This window comes from Myxocyprinus asiaticus, chromosome 15 (assembly GCF_019703515.2).
Source record: "Myxocyprinus asiaticus isolate MX2 ecotype Aquarium Trade chromosome 15, UBuf_Myxa_2, whole genome shotgun sequence".
NCBI classification, from domain to species: Eukaryota; Metazoa; Chordata; class Actinopteri; order Cypriniformes; family Catostomidae; genus Myxocyprinus; species Myxocyprinus asiaticus.
This window is the reverse complement of record NC_059358.1, coordinates 6,887,841-6,910,857: the sequence shown is the minus strand read 5'-3', so window position 1 is coordinate 6,910,857 and position 23,017 is coordinate 6,887,841. Positions and strand designations below refer to the sequence as shown.

General features: G+C 38.2%; 1 protein-coding gene across 5 annotated transcripts in view; it reads left to right on the top strand.

Moving 5' to 3' along the window:
- Nucleotides 1-21,817, top strand: part of LOC127453087 (nonsense-mediated mRNA decay factor SMG5) — a 34,981-nt gene extending 13,164 nt beyond the window's left edge. For 2 of the 5 annotated variants that reach the window (XM_051719150.1, XM_051719151.1), the window contains 12 exons: nucleotides 2,066-2,203; nucleotides 4,961-5,797; nucleotides 6,427-6,596; nucleotides 6,708-6,783; nucleotides 7,266-7,441; nucleotides 8,997-9,155; nucleotides 9,986-10,045; nucleotides 10,176-10,335; nucleotides 12,080-12,170; nucleotides 13,192-13,266; nucleotides 13,436-13,574; nucleotides 20,857-21,817. In XM_051719150.1, coding sequence (XP_051575110.1) covers nucleotides 2,066-2,203; nucleotides 4,961-5,797; nucleotides 6,427-6,596; nucleotides 6,708-6,783; nucleotides 7,266-7,441; nucleotides 8,997-9,155; nucleotides 9,986-10,045; nucleotides 10,176-10,335; nucleotides 12,080-12,170; nucleotides 13,192-13,266; nucleotides 13,436-13,574; nucleotides 20,857-20,940 — 2,165 coding nt within the window. In that variant the 3' untranslated portion in view covers nucleotides 20,941-21,817. Of the gene's footprint in view, nucleotides 1-2,065; nucleotides 2,204-4,960; nucleotides 5,798-6,426; nucleotides 6,597-6,707; nucleotides 6,784-7,265; nucleotides 7,442-8,996; nucleotides 9,156-9,985; nucleotides 10,046-10,175; nucleotides 12,691-13,191; nucleotides 13,267-13,435; nucleotides 13,575-20,856 lie in introns of those variants that run through there. The other 3 variants (XR_007899360.1, XR_007899359.1, XR_007899361.1) reach the window with 3 other exon arrangements.
- Nucleotides 21,818-23,017: the final 1,200 nt, after the last annotated feature.

Here is a 23,017-nt window from a genome sequence, read left to right as displayed (position 1 = left end):
CCAACACCATGGTCATTTAACCAACTTTTGGTGCTTTTGGCAGTGTGGGCAGGTGCCAAATCCTGCTGGAAAATGAAATCAGCATCTTTAAAAAGCTGGTCAGCAGAAGGAAGCATGAAGTGCTCCAAAATTTCTTGGTAAACTGGTGCAGTGACTTTGGTTTTCAAAAAACACAATGGACCAACACCAGCAGATGACATTGCACCCCAAATCATCACAAACTGTGGAAACTTAACACTGGACTTCAAGCAACTTGGGCTATGAGCTTCTCCACCCTTCCTCCAGACTCTAGGACCTTGGTTTCCAAATGAAATACAAAACTTGCTCTCATCTGAAAAGAGGACTTTGGAACACTGGGCAACAGTCCAGTTCTTCTTCTCCTTAGCCCAGGTAAGACGCCTCTGACGTTGTCTGTGGTTCAGGAGTGGCTTGACAAGAGGAATACGACAACTGTAGCCAAATTCCTTGACATGTCTGTGTGTGGTGGCTCTTGATGCCTTGACCCCAGCCTCAGTCCATTCCTTATGAAGTTCACCCAAATTCTTGAATCGATTTTGCTGGACAATCATAAGGCTGCGGTTCTCTTGGTTGATTGTGCATCTTTTTCTTCCACACTTTTTCCTTCCACTCAACTTTCTGTTAACATGCTTGGATACAGCACTCTGTGAACAGCCAGCTTCTTTGGCAATGAATGTTTGTGGCTTACCCTCCCTGTGAAGGGTGTCAATGATTGTCTTCTGGACAACTATCAGATCAGCAGTCTTCCCCATGATTGTGTAGCCTAGTGAACCAAACTGAGAGACCATTTTGAAGGCTCAGGAAACCTTTGCAGGTGTTTTGAGTTGATTAGCTGATTGGCATGTCACCATATTCTAATTTTTTGAGATAGTGAATTGGTGGGTTTTTGTTAAATGTGAGCCAAAATCATCACAATTAAAAGAACCAAAGACTACTTCAGTCTGTGTGCATTGAATTTATTTAATACACGAGTTTCACAATTTGAGTTGAATTACTGAAATAAATGAACTTTTCCACAACATTCTAATTTATTGAGATGCACCTGTATATATATATATATATATATATATATATAATACTCATCCATCCATCAATCGTGCTTTCTGTCTGTCTGTTATTCTATCGTTCTGTCTGTCTTTCTGTTCAATTAATGAAAATTAGTGATTCATAACAATGAGCTAATGACATTCACATAAAATTAATGAAGGGATATTTTCAGGATTTCCATGGTCGGTTTATTAGCTTTGTCTATATATATATATATATATATATATATATATATATATATATATATATATATATATATACACACACTACCGGTCAAAAGTTTTGAAACACTCATTCTTTATTATATTTTTTTTTTCTTCACATTTTAGAATAATAGTAAAATCATCAAAACTATGGAATAACATAAATGGAACTATGGGAATTATGTTGTGACTAAACAAAATCCAAAATAAATCAAAACTATGTTATATTTTAGCATCTTCAAAGTAGCCACCCTTTGCCTAGAATTTGCAGACATGTACTCTTGACATTTTCTCAACCAACTTCTTCAGGTATCACCCTGGGATGCTTTTTAAACAGTATTGAAGGAGTTCCCATCTATGCTGAGCACTTATTGGCTGCTTTTCTTTATTATTTGGTCCAAGTCATCGATTTCAAAAACTTTTTTTTATTTTTATTAAATTTTAGTTTTATAATGAAATAAATTATTATGGTGCCACAGTTATATTTTTGTCTACAAAACTAATTTTAAGCATTTAAGCATACGGCTTCAGGTCAAAAGATTTTTAAGATCATGAGAAACTTTTTAGTCATGTTTCAAAACTTTTGACCGGTTGTGTTTATGTGTGTGTGTGTGTGTGTGTGTGTGTGTGTGTGTATGTATGTATGTATGTATGTATATATATATATATATATATATATATATATATATATATATATATATATATATATTGGTCAACCACTAATTAGAACATTTAAGACCTCCAAGTCACAGTTCTTGGAAGTACAAACTCATCTGTGCAACTTAATTCTCTTTTAGCTTCAAAGCAGTACAGCGCCTCCATCGCCTTCACATTGGCTCTGTTCTCCCATCTGGTCAATCATGTGAACATTCGACTGCAAGCTGAGCTGGAAGAGGGGGAGAGTGATGTCCCACCCTTACGCACTGATAACACTGGTATGAATAAGGACGATGCACTTCTGTGTTGCTTCTTGTTTCTGTTGTTTTTCTTATTGTTTTTGCCAATACTGATAGAAGATCATTATTTTTACATTATGGTTGCTAACTGATATGATATGATGACTGATATTATAAATCTGTACTGTTTTTTATATTATTTTACACCGCATAAAACAGAAAAATATTAAATAACTTAAGTACTTTTTTTAACCTGAAAAATACACTTACCGAGCACTTTATTAGGAACACCATGGTCCTAATAAAGTGCCCAGCTTGGTCTTCTGCTGTTGTAGCCCATTTACCTCCAGGTTCGACGTGTTGTGCATTCTGAGATGCTATTCTGCTCACTATAATTGTAAGTCATAAGTAATAAGTCTATTTATCGTCACACACATATACACAAGGCATAGGCAGTGAAATTCTTTTCCTGCAAAACAGCTCCAGTCCAAGATGATATTTAAGTAATACAGTTGAAGTCAGAAGTTTACATACACCTTAGCCAAATACATTTAAACTCGTTTTTTCCCAATTCTTGACAATTAATCGTAGAAAACATTCCCTGTCTTAGGTCAGTCAGGATCAATACTTTATTTTAAGAATGTGAAATGTCAGAATAATGGTAGAGAGAATTATTTATTTCAGCTTTTATTTCTTTCATCACATTCCCAGTGGGTCAGAAGTTTACATACACTCTGTTAGTATTTGGTAATATTGCCTTTAAATTGTTTAACTTGGACCAAATGTTTTGGGTAGCCTTCCACAAGCTTCTGGAATTTTGACCCTTTCCTCCAGACAGAACTGGTGTAACTGAATCAGGTTTGTAGGCCTCCTTACTCGCACACACATTTTCAGTTCTGCCCACAAATTGTCTGTCAGATTGAGGTCAGGACTTTGTAATGGCCACTCCAATACATTGACTTTGTTGTTCTTAAGCCATTTTGCCACAACTTTAGAGGTATGCTTGGGGTCATTGTACATTTGGAAGACCCATTTGTGACTGAGCCTGGCAGATGTCTTGAGATGTTGCTTCAATATATTTACTTAATTTTCCTTCCTTATGATGCCATCTATTTTGTGAAGTGCACCGCCCCCATGCTTCACGGTTGGGATGGTGTTCTTTGGCTTGCAAGCCTCACCCTTTTTCCTCCAAACGTAACGATGGTCATTATGGCCAAAAAGTTTTACAATTACAATTTTTGTTTCATCAGACCAGAGGAAATTTCTCCAAAAAGTAAGATCTTTGTCCCCATGTGCACTTATGGTGGTTTTGGAGCATTGGCTTCTTCCTTGCTGAGTAGCCTTTCAGGTTATATCGATGTGGGACTCGTTTTACCGTGGATATAGATACTTGTCTACCTGTTTCCTCCAACATCTTCACAAGGTCCTTTGCTGTTGTTCTGGGATTGATTTGCACTTTTCGCACCAAACTACGTTCATCTCTAGGTGACAGAATGTGTCTCCTTACTGAGCTGTATGATGGCTGCGTGGTCCCTTGGTGTTTATACTTGCGTACTATTGTTAGCACAGATGAATGTGCCACTTCAGCCATTTGGAAATTGCTCCCAAGGATGAACCAATTTTTGTTGATTGGCTGATTTCTTCTGATTGTCCCATGATGTCAAGCAAAGAGGCACTGAGTTTGAAGGTAGGCCTTAAAATGCATCCACAGGTACACCTCCAATTGACTCCAATTAGCCTATCAGAAGCTAATTGTCTAAAGTCAAGTGAACATCCAAACGTAAGATATTTATTCACACTTTTCAGTGTACAAACATGATCGGCTTTTCAGCCCAACAAATAAACACCCATACACCAGAATTGCTTTGTATCTGCTGATACATAAACACAGCATTGCTTTTCAGCCTGCTGTCACCCACACACACACACACATTCGTGCGTCTCTCTCTGCCGCTGTCTCCTCTCCTTAAGTACTCCCGTGCGTCTCTGGAAACCGAGACCTCATTCTCCACTCATCTCCCTGGCCTCACTCTGCCCAGCATCGCTCGGCACCGCCCCAATCACCACAGTCCCATGTACATTTTTTCCCCATTCTGATGATTGATGTGAACATTAACTGAAGCTCATGACCCGTATCTGCATGATTTTATACATTACAATGCTGCCACACGATTGGCTGATTAGATAATTGCATGAATAAGTAGGTGTACAGGTGTACCTAATAAAGTGCTCGGTGAGTGTATATTAAAAATTGACTGATAGAATAAAAAAAAAAAAAGTAAGCCCTGATATTATCTACTTTTAAGACCTAACCAGACAACTAACAATTAAAAAATGCTAATATTGCTTGATATGGTCATTAGTGTGTAATGCACCCCTACTTATTAGCTGCCTAGCTGTCTACTGGCTACATAAGCAGCATCCTTCTAAGGCAGCATCCTGACATAAATGAAACCTCATAAGTAACCTGTTAGGAACACTATATATGGGCATATTTATGCATAAACAATACATTGCCCAGGAAAAATATTGGGTAAAATATTTTTTTTATTATTGATAATTAATTTTGGGATTCCCTTCCACTTAACAGATACTTGCAGTGCTGCATTAGATTTGAGCTAAAACAAGGTGTTTTAAATGGCTGCATAATCATGAGCATTTGTATGTCTTTTAATGATGTCTATGTAGGTAACTCGCTAGGGTTTGGAATAGAGCTTTTGCTTCTGAAGTTTTACTGTCATTTGATAATTTGCTTCAAACTAACCTTCCTGTTTTGTTTCGTACATTTGTTCTTAGACAACCCTGATGCCAGAGATCACAGCAGTGCTGCTCCTTCGGAGGAGAGAACCATTCAGAACGGCTCACTGGAAGAAGAGGATGAGGAGAAAGAGAATGAGGAGGGCAAGCCCAAGGGCAATGGCAGGACGGTGGAGATGAAGAAAGGGTTGGAGAAAAAGAGGTCCGCTGAGGAGAAGCAAAAGCAGAAGAGGAAGTTCTCACGGCTCTCCATGCTCCGCCGCAGACGCTGCGCACACAAGCAGGACGAGAGTGACCTAAGCGAAGGATTTGAGAGTGACGAAGAAGAGGATGACGAAGATGTCCGGCCAGTTGACGGTCTAGGAGCCTCCAGGGTCCAGGTGAATGCTTTAGGGAGGGAGGTGAGGAGGGAACCGCTGGCAGAGGATGGCAGCTGGGAAAGCGGTTCAGAGGAGGATGAGGCCGGCACAGCCTTTGATGTGGAGACAGATTCTGACATGAACAGTCAGGAGTCTCGTTCGGACCTAGAAGACATGGAGGATGCCGAGAATGCTCCACAACAGCAGCAGCAAGAGGAAGAGGAGCAGCCACAACTGTCTAGGGAGGAAAACTCGACCCCTCCAGTAACCAATGGCCCTCTAGTCTCCAATGATGCCAGTATCAGCAGTAACCTGCAGGCCATGTCCTCTCAGCTTTTCCAGGCCAAACGCTGCTTCAGGCTTGCACCCACCTTTAGTAATGTACTGCTTCGCCCCCCGTCTACCAATAAGCCCACCCCAGACTCAAACCCTGCCCCTACGCAAGAAGTCACACCCCCTCCTGGTGAAACGCCAAGCAACATCAGTCCGGAGATTGCTAATGGAACCAATGACAATGGTATATTGCTTGAGTGATTGAGTGATTTATATTAATGGACTATTGATAAAAACAATAAGCCATGAGAGGATGTGTATTATAGTGATTTGTACCATGGGTAAGGTTGTTCCTAAAGAATAGAAGTAGTATGTGCACATCCAAACATTAAGGCAGGTTCACGATCTGCCTGACGAAGACCAAAGGGGTTGAAAAGTTGTTTTTTCTATTAAAGTATATGGGAGCATCAATAGCAGTGTGCCGTTCTCTCCTTGTTTTTGAATAAGGGTTGTTCCTAGACATTCCCCTTTTACTGTGGAAGAATATACATAGCTTTGTGTTGCTGAAATGGCAGAAATAGCAATATGATAAAAGTTCAATAAATTGTTAATTTAGTATATTTTTATAATATTTGATTGTTTGTATTTCCAGTCCTCTTTTTTTTATTTATTTTTTTACACAGACTGTAAATAATTACTATTTATTAAGATATCTGTACATTTGCAATCTTTATATTAAGTTTGAAAATCTCCCATTGGCTTGTATTGATTGAATGTCCAGCTATCAAAATATAACCAACAACAATGATGTCATCTGTCAGAAAATGCAAATCTAGTCCATACTGTAAGATTAGTTATTTTTCTCATGCACAGATCCTGACTCTGATTCTGAAAGTAGTGAACACAGCAACCAATCGTTTCACTGTGAGAAAACCCTTTCTGAGCGTCTGGAGATTCTGACGAATCAGGGACTCATTCAGATAGTTAAAGTCTTTTTGGATTGGCTGAGGACAAACACTGATATCATCCTCATGTGTGCTCAGGTAAGTTGTTCTGCCTTTATGGATATTTCAGAAAAAAAACAGCAGTAGCGTTATGTAAGTTCCTTAGCCATACTTCTGTACACATGCTGGACTTTGTTCTTTCCCAAACAGAGTTCTCAGAGCTTGTGGAACAGACTCTCAGTGCTTCTGAACTTACTACCTGATGGCAGCAAGATATTGGAAGCAGGTGAGAGAAATCAGTCCATTTTACTTTAGCGTTCTATTAAAGGTACACTTGGTATTTTTGTTTAAAGTGCCCTGTCCAATTTGGCATGGACTCTTGGACTTGAATTACCTAGTGGTGTGGATGCATCATCACACAAAAGCATTATTTTTAGTTTACTCATGCCATTGTAGAAATGTGCTATTTACAGTTATCCATGATTTATTTATTCTGTGAGCAAAGGGTCTCATATAATAGGGAGGTTCCTGAGATAAGAGTAGTATTCAACTGGTTATGTGATCCCACTATGGTGGTCACCATGAGGCTGCTCCATGTGAAATGAAACTGCTTTAATAAGGCTATTGATATGGCTGGATTCTTCATCTCATGTGAGTGCAAATGATTTTAAACAGCTTAAGTACTATTCATTTCTTTAGGGGTTAAACTTTTATTAATGTGAAAAAATGTCCCTGCTAACAAGCAATTTTTCTCTGATTGTGTTGCAGATTTGTGTCTGAATAAGGAAGTAAAAGACCTTCTGAATGAGTGTGAGCAGCCTGGTTTGGTCCAGACACTGCTGTTGCCCGAGGATTTGGCCCTCCGTCACCTTCCTGCTCTTAGTGTGGCCCATCGACGCCTGGACTTCACTAGCCAGAGACCCCCTCTTACTCCTCTTGTGGAGGTAACCATGACTGTTTATGCACCTCATTATGCACCTGACCACTGCAGTCACGGGAACACCACATACAGCAAGAGGTCTTAACTATTGCAGTAACATTGTAGTTGTACTGTTTCATTTTCATCTGTCTAAAATGGCTCACTCACTCACTGAATCAGAGCAGTTACCAAATTAACATCTGACTCACTCAGTGTTTGTAGGAGTGGAATAATTAGCCGGTTGTTCGAAAGACAAGGTGTAGTTAAAGATGCACTTTAAGGGTTCTGTTACAATATTAATTAAAAAAAAAAACTATTATTAATGAAACTTCAAATGCAATTGGAATATAAATTGTAATTAACAGTACTTCAATCAGGGTTTGCACAAGGTCGTTGAAATTGTGCCTGGAAAAGTGCAAAATTTTAGGATTTATAAATGCAAGTACTAAAATACCTAAAAAATCTGTATTTTGTAAAAAGTTCTTAAAACTGTAATGTGAATGTGCTTCGCTTGTCCGAGGACCGAAGATCAATTTTCCAGAAATCAATCCAATATGATGTCCAGTTCATGAACAAATTGGTTGAACCTGTTTGCAAACAAGACCATTTGTTTATGAATCAGTCAGACAACTCAGTGGCTTGAATCAGTCTTACAGACATGTCTGACTGAAAATGGGTCAAGAATGTTGTTTAAGGGGGGCCTGGTAGCTCAGCGAGTAAAGATGCTGACTACCACCCCTGGAGTCGCGAGTTCGAATCCAGGGCGTGCTGAGTGACTCCAGCCAGGTCTCCTAAGCAACCAAATTGGCCCGGTTGCTAGGGAGTGTAGAGTCACATGGGGTAACCTTCTCGTGGTGCTATAATGTGGTTCTCGCTCTTGGTGGGGCATGTGGTGAGTTGTGTGTGGATGCCGCGGAGAATAGCGTGAAGCCTCCACATGCGCTATGTCTCTGCGGTAACGCGCTCAACAAGCCACTTGATAAGATGCGCGGATTGACAGTCTCAGACGCGGAGGCAACTGAGATTCGTCCTCCGCCACCCGAATTGAGGCGAGTCACTATGCCACCATGAGGACTTAGGGCGCATTGGGAATTGGGCATTCCAAATTGGGAAGAAAAAAAATTAAAAAAAAGAATGTTGTTTATGAGCTAAATCATTATTTTTTTATTTCTAAGCTAACAACACAGACTATATAATTCCATGTTCATCACTTTAAAAAAAAAAAAAAAAAAAAAAAAAATTGAACATTTTGTAAAGTCCTAATCTATATTTACAGAAACAAAATATAGTATATTGTATTATATAGTTTGGATCAATTATTTGGTTCCTAAAAAGTACTAAAAGAATCGTTGAGTCAGAATCTTTCATCAAAACTAAAATCATTAAATTTCTTACGATTACCATCACTACTTAAGTGTCATAATGCAGAGTATTTTAAAGTTAAGGGACGAACAAGTACTTCCAGCTAATCAGAATGCGGAGAATTTCATTGCATTGCATAATTTTGATTAACATTATGTTACTGTTTTTTTGCATTCTCTCATGTTTCTCTTCTGTCTCTTTTTCTCTGTGCTGGCCAGTCTGTGGTGCGCGTGTGCTGTATTCGCAGCTTTGGGCACTTCCTCACAAATCTCCAAGGCAACGTGTTACACTTCAACCCTGAGGCGGGCATCTTCACCAGCATCAGCCAATCAGAGCAGGAGAACCTGGTTCAGCAGGCCAAGGCCCAGTTCCGCATGGTAAAATACATGGGATTGATGTATAATTTAAAATAAATAAATACATAAAACTTATAACAAAAGAATCCAATGGGGCAATGCATTAATTTGCATTAGAAACATTTTTATCTTGACGGTGCTGTCTTTTATGTATTCAAATGTGTATTCAATTCAAATGCTGTAGCAGCACTAAATATGTTCAGAAATAGCTGAAAAAAGTACTTCTAAATGAGAGGGTTGACCCAAACATGTCTGCGATAAAGAGAACAAGGTTTTTTCATAAAAGCTCACCACATTTGTGAGCTTTTGCTTGAGCCTAATGTTGCCAAGCAACCGTGCAGCCCTTACAAGTAGAACAAATGATGGTTGAAGTGCCACCTTGCTGTGTCGGTGAAGAGGCGGCTCTTTCTGGTACAATTTCATTAAAACCTTCAGGGCCTGCAAATCAAAAGAATGTCTTGCAGTTCATGACAAGCTGAGTGAAAAAGGATGTAGTGAAGCACACAAGGAGAAACGGTACAGTTCTCTCCTGGAACTCCACTATAGGGGTCAACTGATATGGCTTTTTCAGGTCAACTCCTTCTCCACTATACCACGACCACTGCAGTCAGCATGAACTCTCTGACACTGCTATTAACCCAGCCCAGAGTCTAAGAGAGCTACATGAATTTAGAAGGGGCTTTTCTCTAATATCTGTTCTGTCATAAATCAGTTTTGACAGTAGTACACATGTGAGGGGTTTTCCCTACTTTTATTGACAAAAATATATATATAGCTGCCTTGTGTTCACAGAGGGTAAAATGTGTGTTTCGTTTTGAGATTATATTGACCTTGCCTCATTTAATCTACAGGCAGAAAAGGAAGCTCGCAGGAACCGACTCATGAGAGACATGGCCCAGCTGCGCCTACAGGTCACACCTGCTGTTCTGTATATTTTTATCATTTACTAAAGCAAGGCGTGTTCCCAACATTTTCTCAATCTACTCACATTATTGAAGCTGTAATTAATAATTTCCTTCATCTCTCTGTGTTTCCCTGCAGTTGGAGGTTTCGCAGCTGGAGGGCAGTCTGCAGCAGCCCAAAGCCCAGTCCTCTATGTCTCCTTACCTGGTACCAGATACAGCTGTTCTCTGCCAGCACTTGGGTCTGCTCAGACAGCTGGCTGCCAGTGGCTGCTTTATCATCATCATCCCTCGCACTGGTTTGCCTTCATGTCTCCTAATGATCTATATCCTGGGTTGCCAAAGTCATAGAAAACATGGAAATATCGTGGAACTTTAAAAGTGTTTTTATCTTGGCCTAGTAAAGTCATGGAAGTGAATAAAATCTTACGTTAGTTAATAATGATGACGACATTATTTTAGAGTTAATAAAGTTTGAGATATTAATGAGTAATAATAATTAATGATAAAAACTTGTATTTATATTGCGTCTTACTAGCACTCAAGGTGCTTTACAAAGACAAAACAGAAATATGAAAACAAAACAAACAGATCAAATTAATGAATAACAAAACTCAGAAAATCACCAAAAGTAAAACATAACAAGGACATGTCAAATAATCAGAGATGGGTAAAGGGATAGTTCACCCCAAATTAAAAATTAACTCACCCTCATGCCATCCCAGATGTCTGTGCCTTTCTTTCTTCTGCAGAACACAAAAATCTTTTGAAGAATATTTCAGCTGTATAGGTTCTCACAATGCAAGTAAATGGGTACCAACATTTTTAAGCTCCAAAAGCACAAAGGCAGCATAAAAATGCAGTGGTTTAATCCATGTCTTCAGAAGTGTGGGTGAGATACAGATACAGACCTTAAGTCCTATTTTACTATCAGTCTTCACTTTCACATTTTTCTTATTTTGTTTTTGGTGATTCACATTCTTTGTGCATATCGCCACCTACTAGCCAGGGAGGAGAATGTATTGTAAAAAAGCACTGTTGATCTTTTTCTCACCCACATCTATTGTATCGCTTCAGAAGACATGGATTAAACCACTTGAGTATTATGGGTTAATTTTATGCTGCCTTTATGTACTTGTGGAGCTTAAAAATTTGGTACCCATTCACTAGCATTGTATGGACCTACAGAGCTGAAATCTTTGTATGTGTTCAGCAGAAGAAAGCAAGTCATACACATCTGGGATGGCATGAGGGTGAGTAAATGATGAGAGAATTTTCATTTTTGGGTGAACTATGCCTTTAACTTTACAAGATGGAGGTGTTAGGCAGGATGTTCATGCTGTTCTATTCCATACATTGAAAGTGAATGGTGACCTAGGGCTGTCAAACTCCATAAATGTCATAAAATAGCTTTGTGAAAGAAACGGACCACTTTATTATTCCCCGAAAATCCCATCAGACGTAGCCCATTTAAAATCTAATTTGTGCAGTTTTAAGAAGCGCATATTGAAATTCTGTTTGCAAGCCATTGTGATGTCTGATTTCCTTCAGGAATCTTTGGGTCTATTCAATGAGTTCACAAATCATTCTGACTGATTTACTCGTGAGTTAGTCTGTAATTATTTACAAAAAAATTATAATAAAATAATGACTAGTTATTGAAATGTATTGGTCAAAAATTTTGGGACCCCTGTCAATCATTTCAGCTTAGATGCTAGATACCTGAGTGGCAGCCTTGTGATTTTATTTACCAATATATTCACTGACTTAATACAGATTTTACACTACTTGGTTCTTTTTAATCAGCAAGTGTCAGTTGCACTATGAATGACTTTAAGATTCTTCACTTCTCTAGAACTTAAACAAGTAAGATCAAAACTTCTTTCAGTTTGGCAGCTCAGATATAAGGAATAGTAATCACAAATGGGCCTTGTGTACAGAAGGTGCCAACCACAAGGAACAATCAATCATTGTTGTTTGTAATATCAGTCAGCTGTGTTTGTACTAAGTGCTTGACTGAGATGAATTTTTGCTCTCTTGCAGTGATTGATGGTCTGGATATGCTGAAAAAAGAGAACGCTGGAGCGAGAGATGGCATCCGTTTCCTTGAGACAGAGTTTCGGAAGGGGAACCGGTACATCTTGGGCTCTGCAGTTGTTCTTACAGCAATACTGGAATCGTAGCTCTGTTCTAAACCCTAGTGAGCTGCCGTGCAGCCTACTGTCTACATAGCAACCTCATACTTTTAGAAATGCTTTAAATAGGCTGCAACTCTGTACACCACACAAATAGCGCTCTTCACATGAAACGCACGGCAGACTCGATTTACCATTTACTTCGAATTGATTCCTATTGAATTTGACAAGTCCCTTTTAGGCAAGTCAGGTCACTCAGCGGCAATATGCATTATGCCTTCGGTCAGCTATTTTTAGTATTAATGCAAGTAAAGTTACTGTCGACTTGAATGGGGAAAGACTGAAATCTCCAAAACTGTTGGTCAAGATTACATTCAAATCAGTGTTTCTTACAGGATTCTGTGTTAGCAGCGGGGATGGGTTCACAGCCGCTAAATGGGTTTACATATACAGTATAGGAATGGAAGAAATCGTTACGCTGATTGTGGCAGCTTTAGTCCCGCATTTCAGGTAAAAGAGGTAAAATGTCTCCTATTCAAAATTGGGCCGTCTCATCCCCTTGTGATGTCTCTGTTTTTGTGTTGACATGTTGCTAAGCTAATGTAATGCTCATATATGCATAAAAGTACATAGTTCACACAAATATTAAGTACAATATCCACAATTTTTTATTGATACTTTTAAATATGAAATTAAATATTAGTCAAGAGTCAACATTTCTTTCACTATGTCTGCCATCTTGATTTAATTTGCACATATGGTGCCTTATACTGTCTTGGTAGGCAGCTCACTACGTTTTGGAACAGATCTTAAATATTTACCAATGAAATGACATTGTGAAACGAACAATTGTTAAAGTGATAGTTCACGCAAATATTCTGTTATCACTTACTCGCCCTCAGTTGTTCTAAACCCATACAAATTTTTCTACCATGGAACACAAAAGGAGACTGACAGCCTCAGTCACCATTCACTTTAACTGCATCTCAAAATGTTTTTTCCTCCCTCATTGTGCAACAGATACATCCGCTGTCAGAAAGAGTCGGGGAGAAGTTTTGAGAGGGATAAATTAAAACGACAGGACATAGAAGCCTGGTAAGCTGCATATTTACTGCAGGGCAGAGTGATTTTAAATTTGTCAGATATGAAGCCCTGTAGGGTTATCTGCAGGCAATTCATAGACCTCAAAGTCTCAGTACTGTAAATGGACAGGACCTGAAATTGTTTGATACACTGTATTGATTGATTGACTGATTGTTGGCAGGCACCTGTATAAAATGGTGGACAGTTGTCGTCAGCTGACAGGATCTCAGAACAGTGGAGATGAAGACACAGCTGGCATGGTGACCATTCTAACGGGACACTCATTAGAGGAGTTGACTGAAAGATCAGCTCCTATGAAGGCAAGTCGCATGATAGCAGACTCTCTGCTTCCAAGCACGCTTTTACTGTCACGGTGCTGTGGTATATAGTAGAGACGCACCGATACTACTCTGTAGTACTCGTATCAGGCTGATACTGGGGCGTAAATAGTCATATATGTTATCGTTGTCATCATTTCACATTCCGAGTACAAAAACATTAACGTAATGACGTGGTTGTACATGCAGTCACAATTTGGTGTTTAAACCATTTTAATCTAGAATATCAGTTTTTATTTTATCCATCTTTACTTGAAAATAGGGATGTCAATTTTCAGACATTTTCATAATCTTTTGTCGTGGAAATTACCAATCAGTTACTCGATTAATTGTTAACGTGAACACCACAAAAGGCACGTGGACGATTCCAATTAATATGTGTATCTAGCCTACTGTTTAAATATAATTTGAGTAAATAATCTTAAGAAATGCAAGTATTGGCATTTTCCTTTTAAAATATTCATAGTTCTGTGTTTTATAATACATATAGGCTATTTTTAGTATGAATTTGTGAATTGTTTAATTTGGGGCTGTCACAATTATGAAATTTGGATGACGATTAATTGTCAAACAAATAATTGCGATTATGACGATTAATTTTCTCTTTTAGGGCTTTCACGATTAATTGTGATACAAATTGCCATATTTGTTAAAGTGCATGTGTGCTTCATACACCTTAAGAAGTAATTTTAACATATTTCATTTCAAATATGTAAATCAAATATTAAAATAAGGATGATTTTCTTTTAAGGCTTTAAAAACTTATGAATGACATGAAAAATTATGTTTTAAATGTCCAATTATTTTAAGTACTTAATATGTCTTAACATATTTTTCTATTATATAATATAAATAAATGAAATTTAGATTGTATTATATATATATATATATATATATATATATATATATATATAAAAATATAATTTATATTTTTATAAAATATAAATGTAATATATTTATATTGTATTATATTATAGAATGTAATAGTAAAATATATCTGTCATTATTTTAATGACGTAGAATTTCATAATTTTATGACTCGAATAAAAATAGAGTAATCATGCGCATTAACACTCCATGCATTTATACACTATATTGCCAAAAGTATTCGCTCACCCATCCAAATAATTGAATTCAGGTGTTCCAATCACTTCCATGGCCACAGGTGTATAAAATGGAGCATCTAGGCATGCAGACTGCTTCTACAAACATTTGTGAAAGAATGGGCCGCTCTCAGGAGCTCAGTGAATTCCAGCGTGGTACTGTGATAGGATGCCACCTGTGCAGTAAGTCCAGTCGTGAAATTTCCTCGCTACTAAATATTCCACAGTCAGCTGTCAGTGGTATTATAACAAAGTGGAAGCGATTGGGAATGACAGCAACTCAGCCACGTAGTGTTAGACCACGTAAAATGACAGAGCGGGGTCAGCGGATGCTTAGGCGCATAGTGCGCAGAGGTCGCCAACTTTCTGCAGAGTCAATCGCTACAGACCTCCAAAGTTCATGTGGCCTTCAGATTAGCTCAAGAACAGTGCGTAGAGAGCTTCATGGAATGGGTTTCCATGGCCGAGCAGCTGCATCCAAGCCATACATCACCAAGTGCAATGCAAAGCGTCGGATGCAGTGGTGTAAAGCACGCCGCCACTGGACTCTAGAGCAGTGGAGACGCGTTCTCTGGAGTGACGAATCATGCTTCTCCATCTGGCAATCTGATGGACGAGTCTGGGTTTGGTGGTTGCCAGGAGAACGGTACTTGTCTGATGCATTGTGCCAGCTGTGAAGTTTGGTGGAGGGGGGATTATGGTTTGGGGTTGTTTTTCAGGAGCTTGGCTTGGCCCCTTAGTTCCAGTGAAAGGAACTCTGAATGCTTCAGCATACCAAGAGATTTTGGACAATTCCATGCTCCCAAATTTGTGGGAACAGTTTGGGGATGGCCCCTTCCTGTTCCAACATGACTGCGCACCAGTGCACAAAGCAAGGTCCATAAAGACATGGATGAGCGAGTTTGGTGTGGAAGAACTTGACTGGCCTGCACAGAGTCCTGACCTCAACCCGATAGAGCACCTTTGGGATGAATTAGAGCGAAGACTGCGAGCCAGGCCTTCTCGTCCAACATCAGTGTCTGACCTCACAAATGCGCTTCTGGAAGAATGGTCAAAAATTCCCATAAACACACTCCTAAACCTTGTGGAAAGCCTTCCCAGAAGAGTTGAAGCTGTTATAGCTGCAAAGGGTGGGCCGACGTCATATTAATCCCTATGGATTAAGAATGGGATGTCACTTAATTTCATATGTGTCTAAAGGCAGATGAGCGAATACTTTTGGCAATATAGTGTATTTGTTTGTGTATATTTTCGTGGGAGTTTGTTGCGAACCTCAGTTGATGGCATACACAATGAGCGCTTGAGAATTGCTTCATGCACTCTTCTGGACAGGAGCTGCTCACGTTGACATGCACGGTGCAGCTTAGTGATTCTTGGACTTCAACTCGATGACACATGGCGTTGATGGCATTTAAATAGAAGCTTAAAATTGTATTATTTGGGCATTAAAATGTGATTTGAATTTGAAGTGCACAATAATCACGGTTATCTCAAATAACCGTGATCAGACGATTATTTAATAATCACAGCAGGCCTAGTTTATTTACTGTTAATTACTGTTAATAATAACTTGTTTAGAAGATACATCTTTGAGTTCATTAAAATTTCACATTGTGGATCGTGGGATATTTCGGACCTTTTTGGTCTTTTTTTGATTTTTTTATTATTTGAAATGAAGTAAAATCATAATACCAGCGTTCATACAAGGTGCTTGAAGTACTTGAATTTGGCTTTTTCAAATTTAAGTCCTGGAAAACCCTTGAAAATAGCCATTTTTACCAAGAGGTGCTTAAAAAGTTCTTGAATTATAGAAAATCTTAAAATACGTTGCTTAAATCATTTAATAAATGAAATGTATTTATTTTCGGAAAAACACGATGACAGACCACTAGACCACTGCTGAAGCAGGCAGCGCATAGACGGCGCTGTCACGTGGCACCTGGTACTTTTGGCAGCGCTGTTCAGAATGGGCCAATCACAATCAAGTGTTACTGGAGGATTTAAAAAATATATATTTTATAGATACTGCTGTTGTGGATATAACAAGTATGAATCCTTGCAACTATCAGTTTTAAGTACAATTTACTCTCCAGAGTGAAAAAAATTAGATGATGTAAAACGTTTTGAATGATTTGAATGCAGATCAATGGAGGATTCAGTTTTGTGAGCCGTCTAGCGCCCCCTTCTGTAAAGAAAGCTTTGTGTCACAAAATAGGTTATTTCTGACAACATTTGGGTCAATATCAAAATATGTTGACAAACATGTCCCTTGCCTTTTTTAGTCATGAAAAAGCTTTCAAATAGCGAGAGAAAAAAAAAATGTTTTTAGAATTTTATAACCTAACCTTTAATGATATGAAATGGCTTGACTCTGTTTTGCAAATGTTTTAGAAAATATATTTGAAATTGTTAATTGCCTGAAAAAAATCCTTGTTCCCTTCAACTGGTACACCACTTCTATGACATGTGAAGTTATTTGTGTATTTATTTTGTACTTATTTTTAATAAAAGCATTAGTGCAAGGCCGAACAAGTATGCAAAAAAGCTAAACAAAATTATTATTAATAATTTTAATAATTTAAAAAGAATGTTTGTCCCTTGATTTCATGCTATTGGTTTTATCAATGTTAAAACCTTTTTTTTTTTTTTTTTTATGTTTTAAAAAATGTTTAAATACAAAAAGTTGTGGAAAGTAAGTTTTAAGGTTTAAGTTCAGAGGCTGCTTAAATATGCATATAGGAATTTTTCCTAGCATGTTAAAAAGTTATTCACATTTTAACTAATATTTTCACACAAAAATATATGTTGCTGTACCCCATTGAACCCTCGTTAGTGTTAACATAGTGTTAACTTGCTTCGTTCATGAAACAAAAATAACAAAAAAGAAAGAACAACAGCCAAGTTGTCCTTTATGAATAATAATTAATGTCAACATGTTACAAAATGTTTACCCTCAGCGTTTATAGGCAAAAACTGAATTTGCAATTTCGGTCAGTTCCTCACCTAAATCTGTTGTGTGACTTCAGAAAACGTGGAACACAGCACATGAGTCATATGGACTACTGTTTACGGACCCAGTTATTCACTTTTGTTGGAAAGCGAAATGCGTTTTAAGGGAGCACACTACATTTGCACATCAATTTCGTCATGAATTAACCAAGAATTGTTACTGTGAGAATATGTAGTTAAAAATGCTCACTGTTGTACTTGTAATAAGTGGTGTTTTATAAAAATAAATTAACTGAATGATTAAAATATTTTTATTTAAAATTAACAAAAATAATTTGTTTTAATGACATCTCGAGCATAGTCCTTGAAAGCAAATAAAAATGTGCTTAAAGTCCTTGAAAGTCCTTGAATTTAACTTTGAAGCATCTATATGATCCCTGTAATGCGCTGCGTAAAACACAGTACATAACATACCACTTCTGGTGATTGTGAGATAAATGTGCATTTGTGCTTACCTGGCAATCACTGACTTCGGTAGATCAACAATGCTTGTTGTCATATTGTACTTGAACACTATCACGGTGTATCTCATTCATAGAAAAACGCTTCAACACTGATTACAATAAGCCTGGTTCATCTTCATCTATGCTGTTCTTCTTCTCTGATGCGGACATGACATGCAGTGCGCAAGTGCCCTCTAGCAGCAGATGACTGTGTATAGACAGCCTTATCATCATCTGCTGGCATGATTACTGAATGTTTTTTTTTTTTTTTTTTTTTCTGAAATTAATTCATCTGCAATCGATAAAGTTAATCGATCAAATTATTTTTGACAATTAATCGCTTAATCATTAACATCCCTACCTGACACTGATGCGACATCTCTCATCTGCTCACGCACTCTCCGCACACGCACTCGCGCGTGTCTGTTTGTGTGTGTGTGTGTGTGTGTGTGTGTGTGTGTGTGTGTATGAGAGAGAGAGAGAAGAGTTAAAGGTATTGTTCCTAAGCGCTTGTCAGTCATTCATGATTTTTTAACGGATCATTCCAAATGTATTCTGTCTTTTTTGTGTGTGTGTGTGTGTGTGTGTGTGTGTGTGTGTATTGTTGTGATTGATTCATTTCTTGTTGTGATTGATTCTACAAAGCGACCTTGGGTTTTAGAAGGCACTATATACAGCTGAAGTCAGAAGTTTACATACACTTAGGTTGAAGTCATTAAAACTCATTTTTTAACCACTCCACATATTTCATATTAGCAAACTTTAGTTATGGTAAGTCATTTAGAACATCTACTTTGTGCATGACACAAGTCATTTTTCCAACAATTGTTTACAGACAGATTGTTTCACTTTTAATTGACTATATCACAATTCCAGTGGGTCAGAAGTTTACATACACTAAGTTAACTGTGCCTTTAAGCAGCTTGGAAAATTCCTGAAAATTATGTCAAGCCTTTAGACAATTAGCCAATTAGCTTCTGATAGGAGGTGTACTGAATTGGATGCGTACCTGTGGATGTATTTTAAGGCCTACCTTCAAACTCATGGGAAAATCAAAAGAAATCAGCCAAGACTTCAGAAAAAAAATTGTGGACTTCCACAAGTCTGGTTCATCCTTGAGAGCAATTTCCAAATGCCTGAATGTACCACATTCATCTGTACAAACAATAGTATGCAAGTATAAACACCATGGGAGCACGCAGCCATCATACGCTCAGGAAGGATACGCATTCTGTCTCCTAGAGATGAACGTAGTTTGGCGTGAAAAGTGCAAATCAATCCCAGAACAACAGCAAAGGACCTTGTGAAGATGCTGGAGGAAACAGGTAGACAAGTATCTATATCCACAGTAAAACGAGTCCTATATCGATATAACCTGAAAGGCTGCTCAGCAAGGAAGAAGCCACTGCTCCAAAACCACCATTAAAAAAAAAAAAGCCAGACTACAGTTTGCAAGTGCACATCTTACTTAAAAAATCTTACTTTTTGGAGAAATTTCCTCTGATGAAATAAAAATGTAACTTTTTGGCCATAATGACCATCATTATGTTTGGAGGAAAAAGGGTGAGGCTTGCAAGCCAAAGAACACCATCCCAACCATGAAGCATGGGGGTGGCAGCATCATGTTGTGGGGGTGCTTTGCTGCAGGAGGGATTGGTGCACTTCACAAAACAGATGGCATCATGAGGAAGGAAAATTATTTGGATATATTGAAGCAACATGTCAAGACATCAGCCAGGAAGTTAAAGCTTGGTCATAAATGGGCCTTCCAAATGGACAATGACCTCGAGCATACCTCAAGTTGTGGCAAAATAGCTTAAGAACGACAAAGTCAAAGTATTCAAGTGTTCATCACAAAGCCCTGACCTCAATCTAATAGAAAATTTGTGGGCAGAACTGAAAAAGCGTGTGCGAGCAAGCATGCCTACAAACCTGACTCAGTTACACCAGTTCTGTCTGGAGGAATGGGCCAAAATTCCAGCAACTTATTGTGAGAAGCTTGAGGAAGGTTCTCCAATATGTTTGAACAAAGTTAAACAATTTAAAGGCAATGATACCAAATACTAACAAAGTGTATGTAAACTTCTGACCCACTGGAAATGTGATGAAAGAAATAAAAGCTGAAATAAATAATTCTCACTACTATTATTCTGACATTTCACATTCTTAAAATAAAGTATTGATTCTAACTGACCTAAGTCAGGGAATGTTTTCTATGATTAAATATCAGGAATTGTGAAAAACTGAGTTTAAAAGTATTCGGTTTAGGGGTATGTGCACTTCTGACTTCAGCTGTAAATAAAACATATTATTATTTTTATGTCTTCACGTGATATATGCAGCTTCTCTGTCTCTCTGCACGCTTGTGTTATTATTTATGGTGTAGCATTGTTAGCTAAGTGACATAATATTAGCTGAGCTAACTATTAAAATCATTTCTGAGTTTAAGCAGCACTATTTGTATGACACACAGAGTGTCTGCCTATGTGGAGTGTTCCAAATCAGTCACTTATTGGGTCCCATTTCAGTTAGGATGCTGCCTTAGAAGGCAGATGCCTATGTTGGGTGCTTGGCAGCTCACTATGTTGCAATAGAGCCACAGAATTTAGATTCTCTTTGTGATAACTTCAGGGGTTTCTGTTGTAGTTTCCATTTGGAAGACTTTTCACAGTGCAGTAACTCTCTGTTTGTCCATTTGTCTTGCTGCAGGCGGCTGTCCTGGCTGTGGCAGCAGCAGGCATGGAGCTGAAGAATATTACGGAATTCTACCGGCAGTGGAAAGAGATGGGCTGAGACAAAGCAGGGGACGCAAAGGGGTCGGCTCGGCGTTCAGCTGATTACACACTCACTCCCTCTCTCTCTCTCTCTCCCACTTTACTGCTCTGTCTGTATCTGCGTCTCCAAGACAAAAAAATACTCAAAGATGGAGGGATGAAAGAAAGGAGGGTGCTGGAAGTCTTTGCAAAAAAAAAAGAGAGTGGTCAGAGGTACAAGGGGGCTTGACCCCAACACAGGAAGTTTGAAAGAAGCTAGGGGGTGAAATAACTCGAAGTTTAAGTGCCCCTGGTGCGCCATAACCAGGCATATATACAGATGAAATGAGTGTATATGTTTTTGAGAGAGAAATGGACATTCATGTGCATATACACAGAAAAGAAACCATAAATATATAGCGCAATGTTTTTAATTTTAAATTTTATTTTCATCTTTTCGCTTCTGTCACGGGGATTGTGCACTGCCATGCGGATGTCTGTGTAACTGGCATAAGCGTGCAGTGGTGATCGCAGAGCAAAAATCTTCCCTAGATCTTGCTGCAGCAAGGCTTTTAGCTCTTATAGTCACAAAGGTTTCAGGGTATTAGGGTGTACACTTTTTGATGATTTGTTATTTTTTTACATGCCCCCCATTTTTTTTTTTTTTTTTTTTTTGCTGTGTATCCCTGTGAGTTGATGGATTGTGTTATCTGTGTATGAACAGGATGAAATAAGTCAGGCAAATTGTTGCTTTTATTTGAGTTTATTTTTGTATGTCATATTATTGCCTTTGTATGCTTTGCTGAACATACAGGAATGAAGGCTGGACATAGATATTCCATATGGCTTAATGATCTTTCTTTCTGTTACAGCATGAGCTGGTTAAGTAGTGGAGCAGAGTCACTGACATCATCTGACTCTGCTCACACTCTGTTGTGGAAGTGTTTCTGTTCAACACATTACATGAAATTACTACTCTGCAGATTCAGTCCCTGCCATTTTTCATCACATTCTCATAGTAATTGGCCCATATTGCACAAGGCATAGGAATCCATTGTATGTGTGAGGCATTGCATTTAACAATAAAAAGAGATTTCATCTAAAAGTCTCCTTGAAAACATAATTGATGGTAGTTAATTGAATGCATGTTTTTAAGCAAATGGGGAGTGAATAGAGGTGCTTGACCTTAAGAAAATGTTAGCTTATATGAACCGTTTAATTTTACATTCATTGTAGTGATTGCAAGGTTTGCAATTTTTGGATACCTCTTAATACAGTTTAAAAACCAAATTTGTGGGGAGTTTTTTTTTTTTTTGTAATTATTATTATTTTCTAGAAATAAATATTCAAATTAAATGGATGAAATTACAAAATAAATTAGGAAAAAGTGCCAGAAAAGGTAACAAGTTTGGAGATTGACTAAATTAAGCTATCAATCAGTAGGGACTAGCTTTGGGACCAAATAGTTGATGACAAATGCAGTCAACAATAACATTTGTTTAAAAAAATGGAAAAAAAATTAATTTACTTGTCTTTCTGCCATGTTGTAGAAAGGGTCCAAGTGATTGGGTGAACAGTATTTTTTGCAATAGGAAATAGTAAAATTATGCTGTAGGGTTTGTGCATAAAATGTGGAACTTAAAAATTAGATAATTAAAACTATTTTTGCTACAATTAATTGAATATACTTTCTACAGATTGTCTAATAGTTCTCACTACTAAAGCATGGCATTTGTGCTGTAAAAAAATGTATAGGACACCAAAGCTTACACTCTTATGGAAAGTGCCAAATAACTCATCACCAGGTCCAACTCTTTCTGCTGGATCTATCCCTCATCATCTAGTTGGTCTAAGTAGGTCTCTGTGTGCCCACTCAACTGTTCCCTGTCTCGTGCCCTCAGCCGTGCTGAGCCCTCTGCTGAGATCTCATTGTGGCATTGTGGCCAGTTCTCTGGCAGAGACACCAGTGTGACCCTGTCAGAGAATGGCCCGTCTTTGCACTAGGGAAGAATTATTTGCAGTCCTGTCCCATGCCCAAGTGGATCCAGTGGTTTCACTGAAATTTAGGAGGAAAGATGGTACCCAAGCTGAATAATGCTGTTTACATCAATGGACTG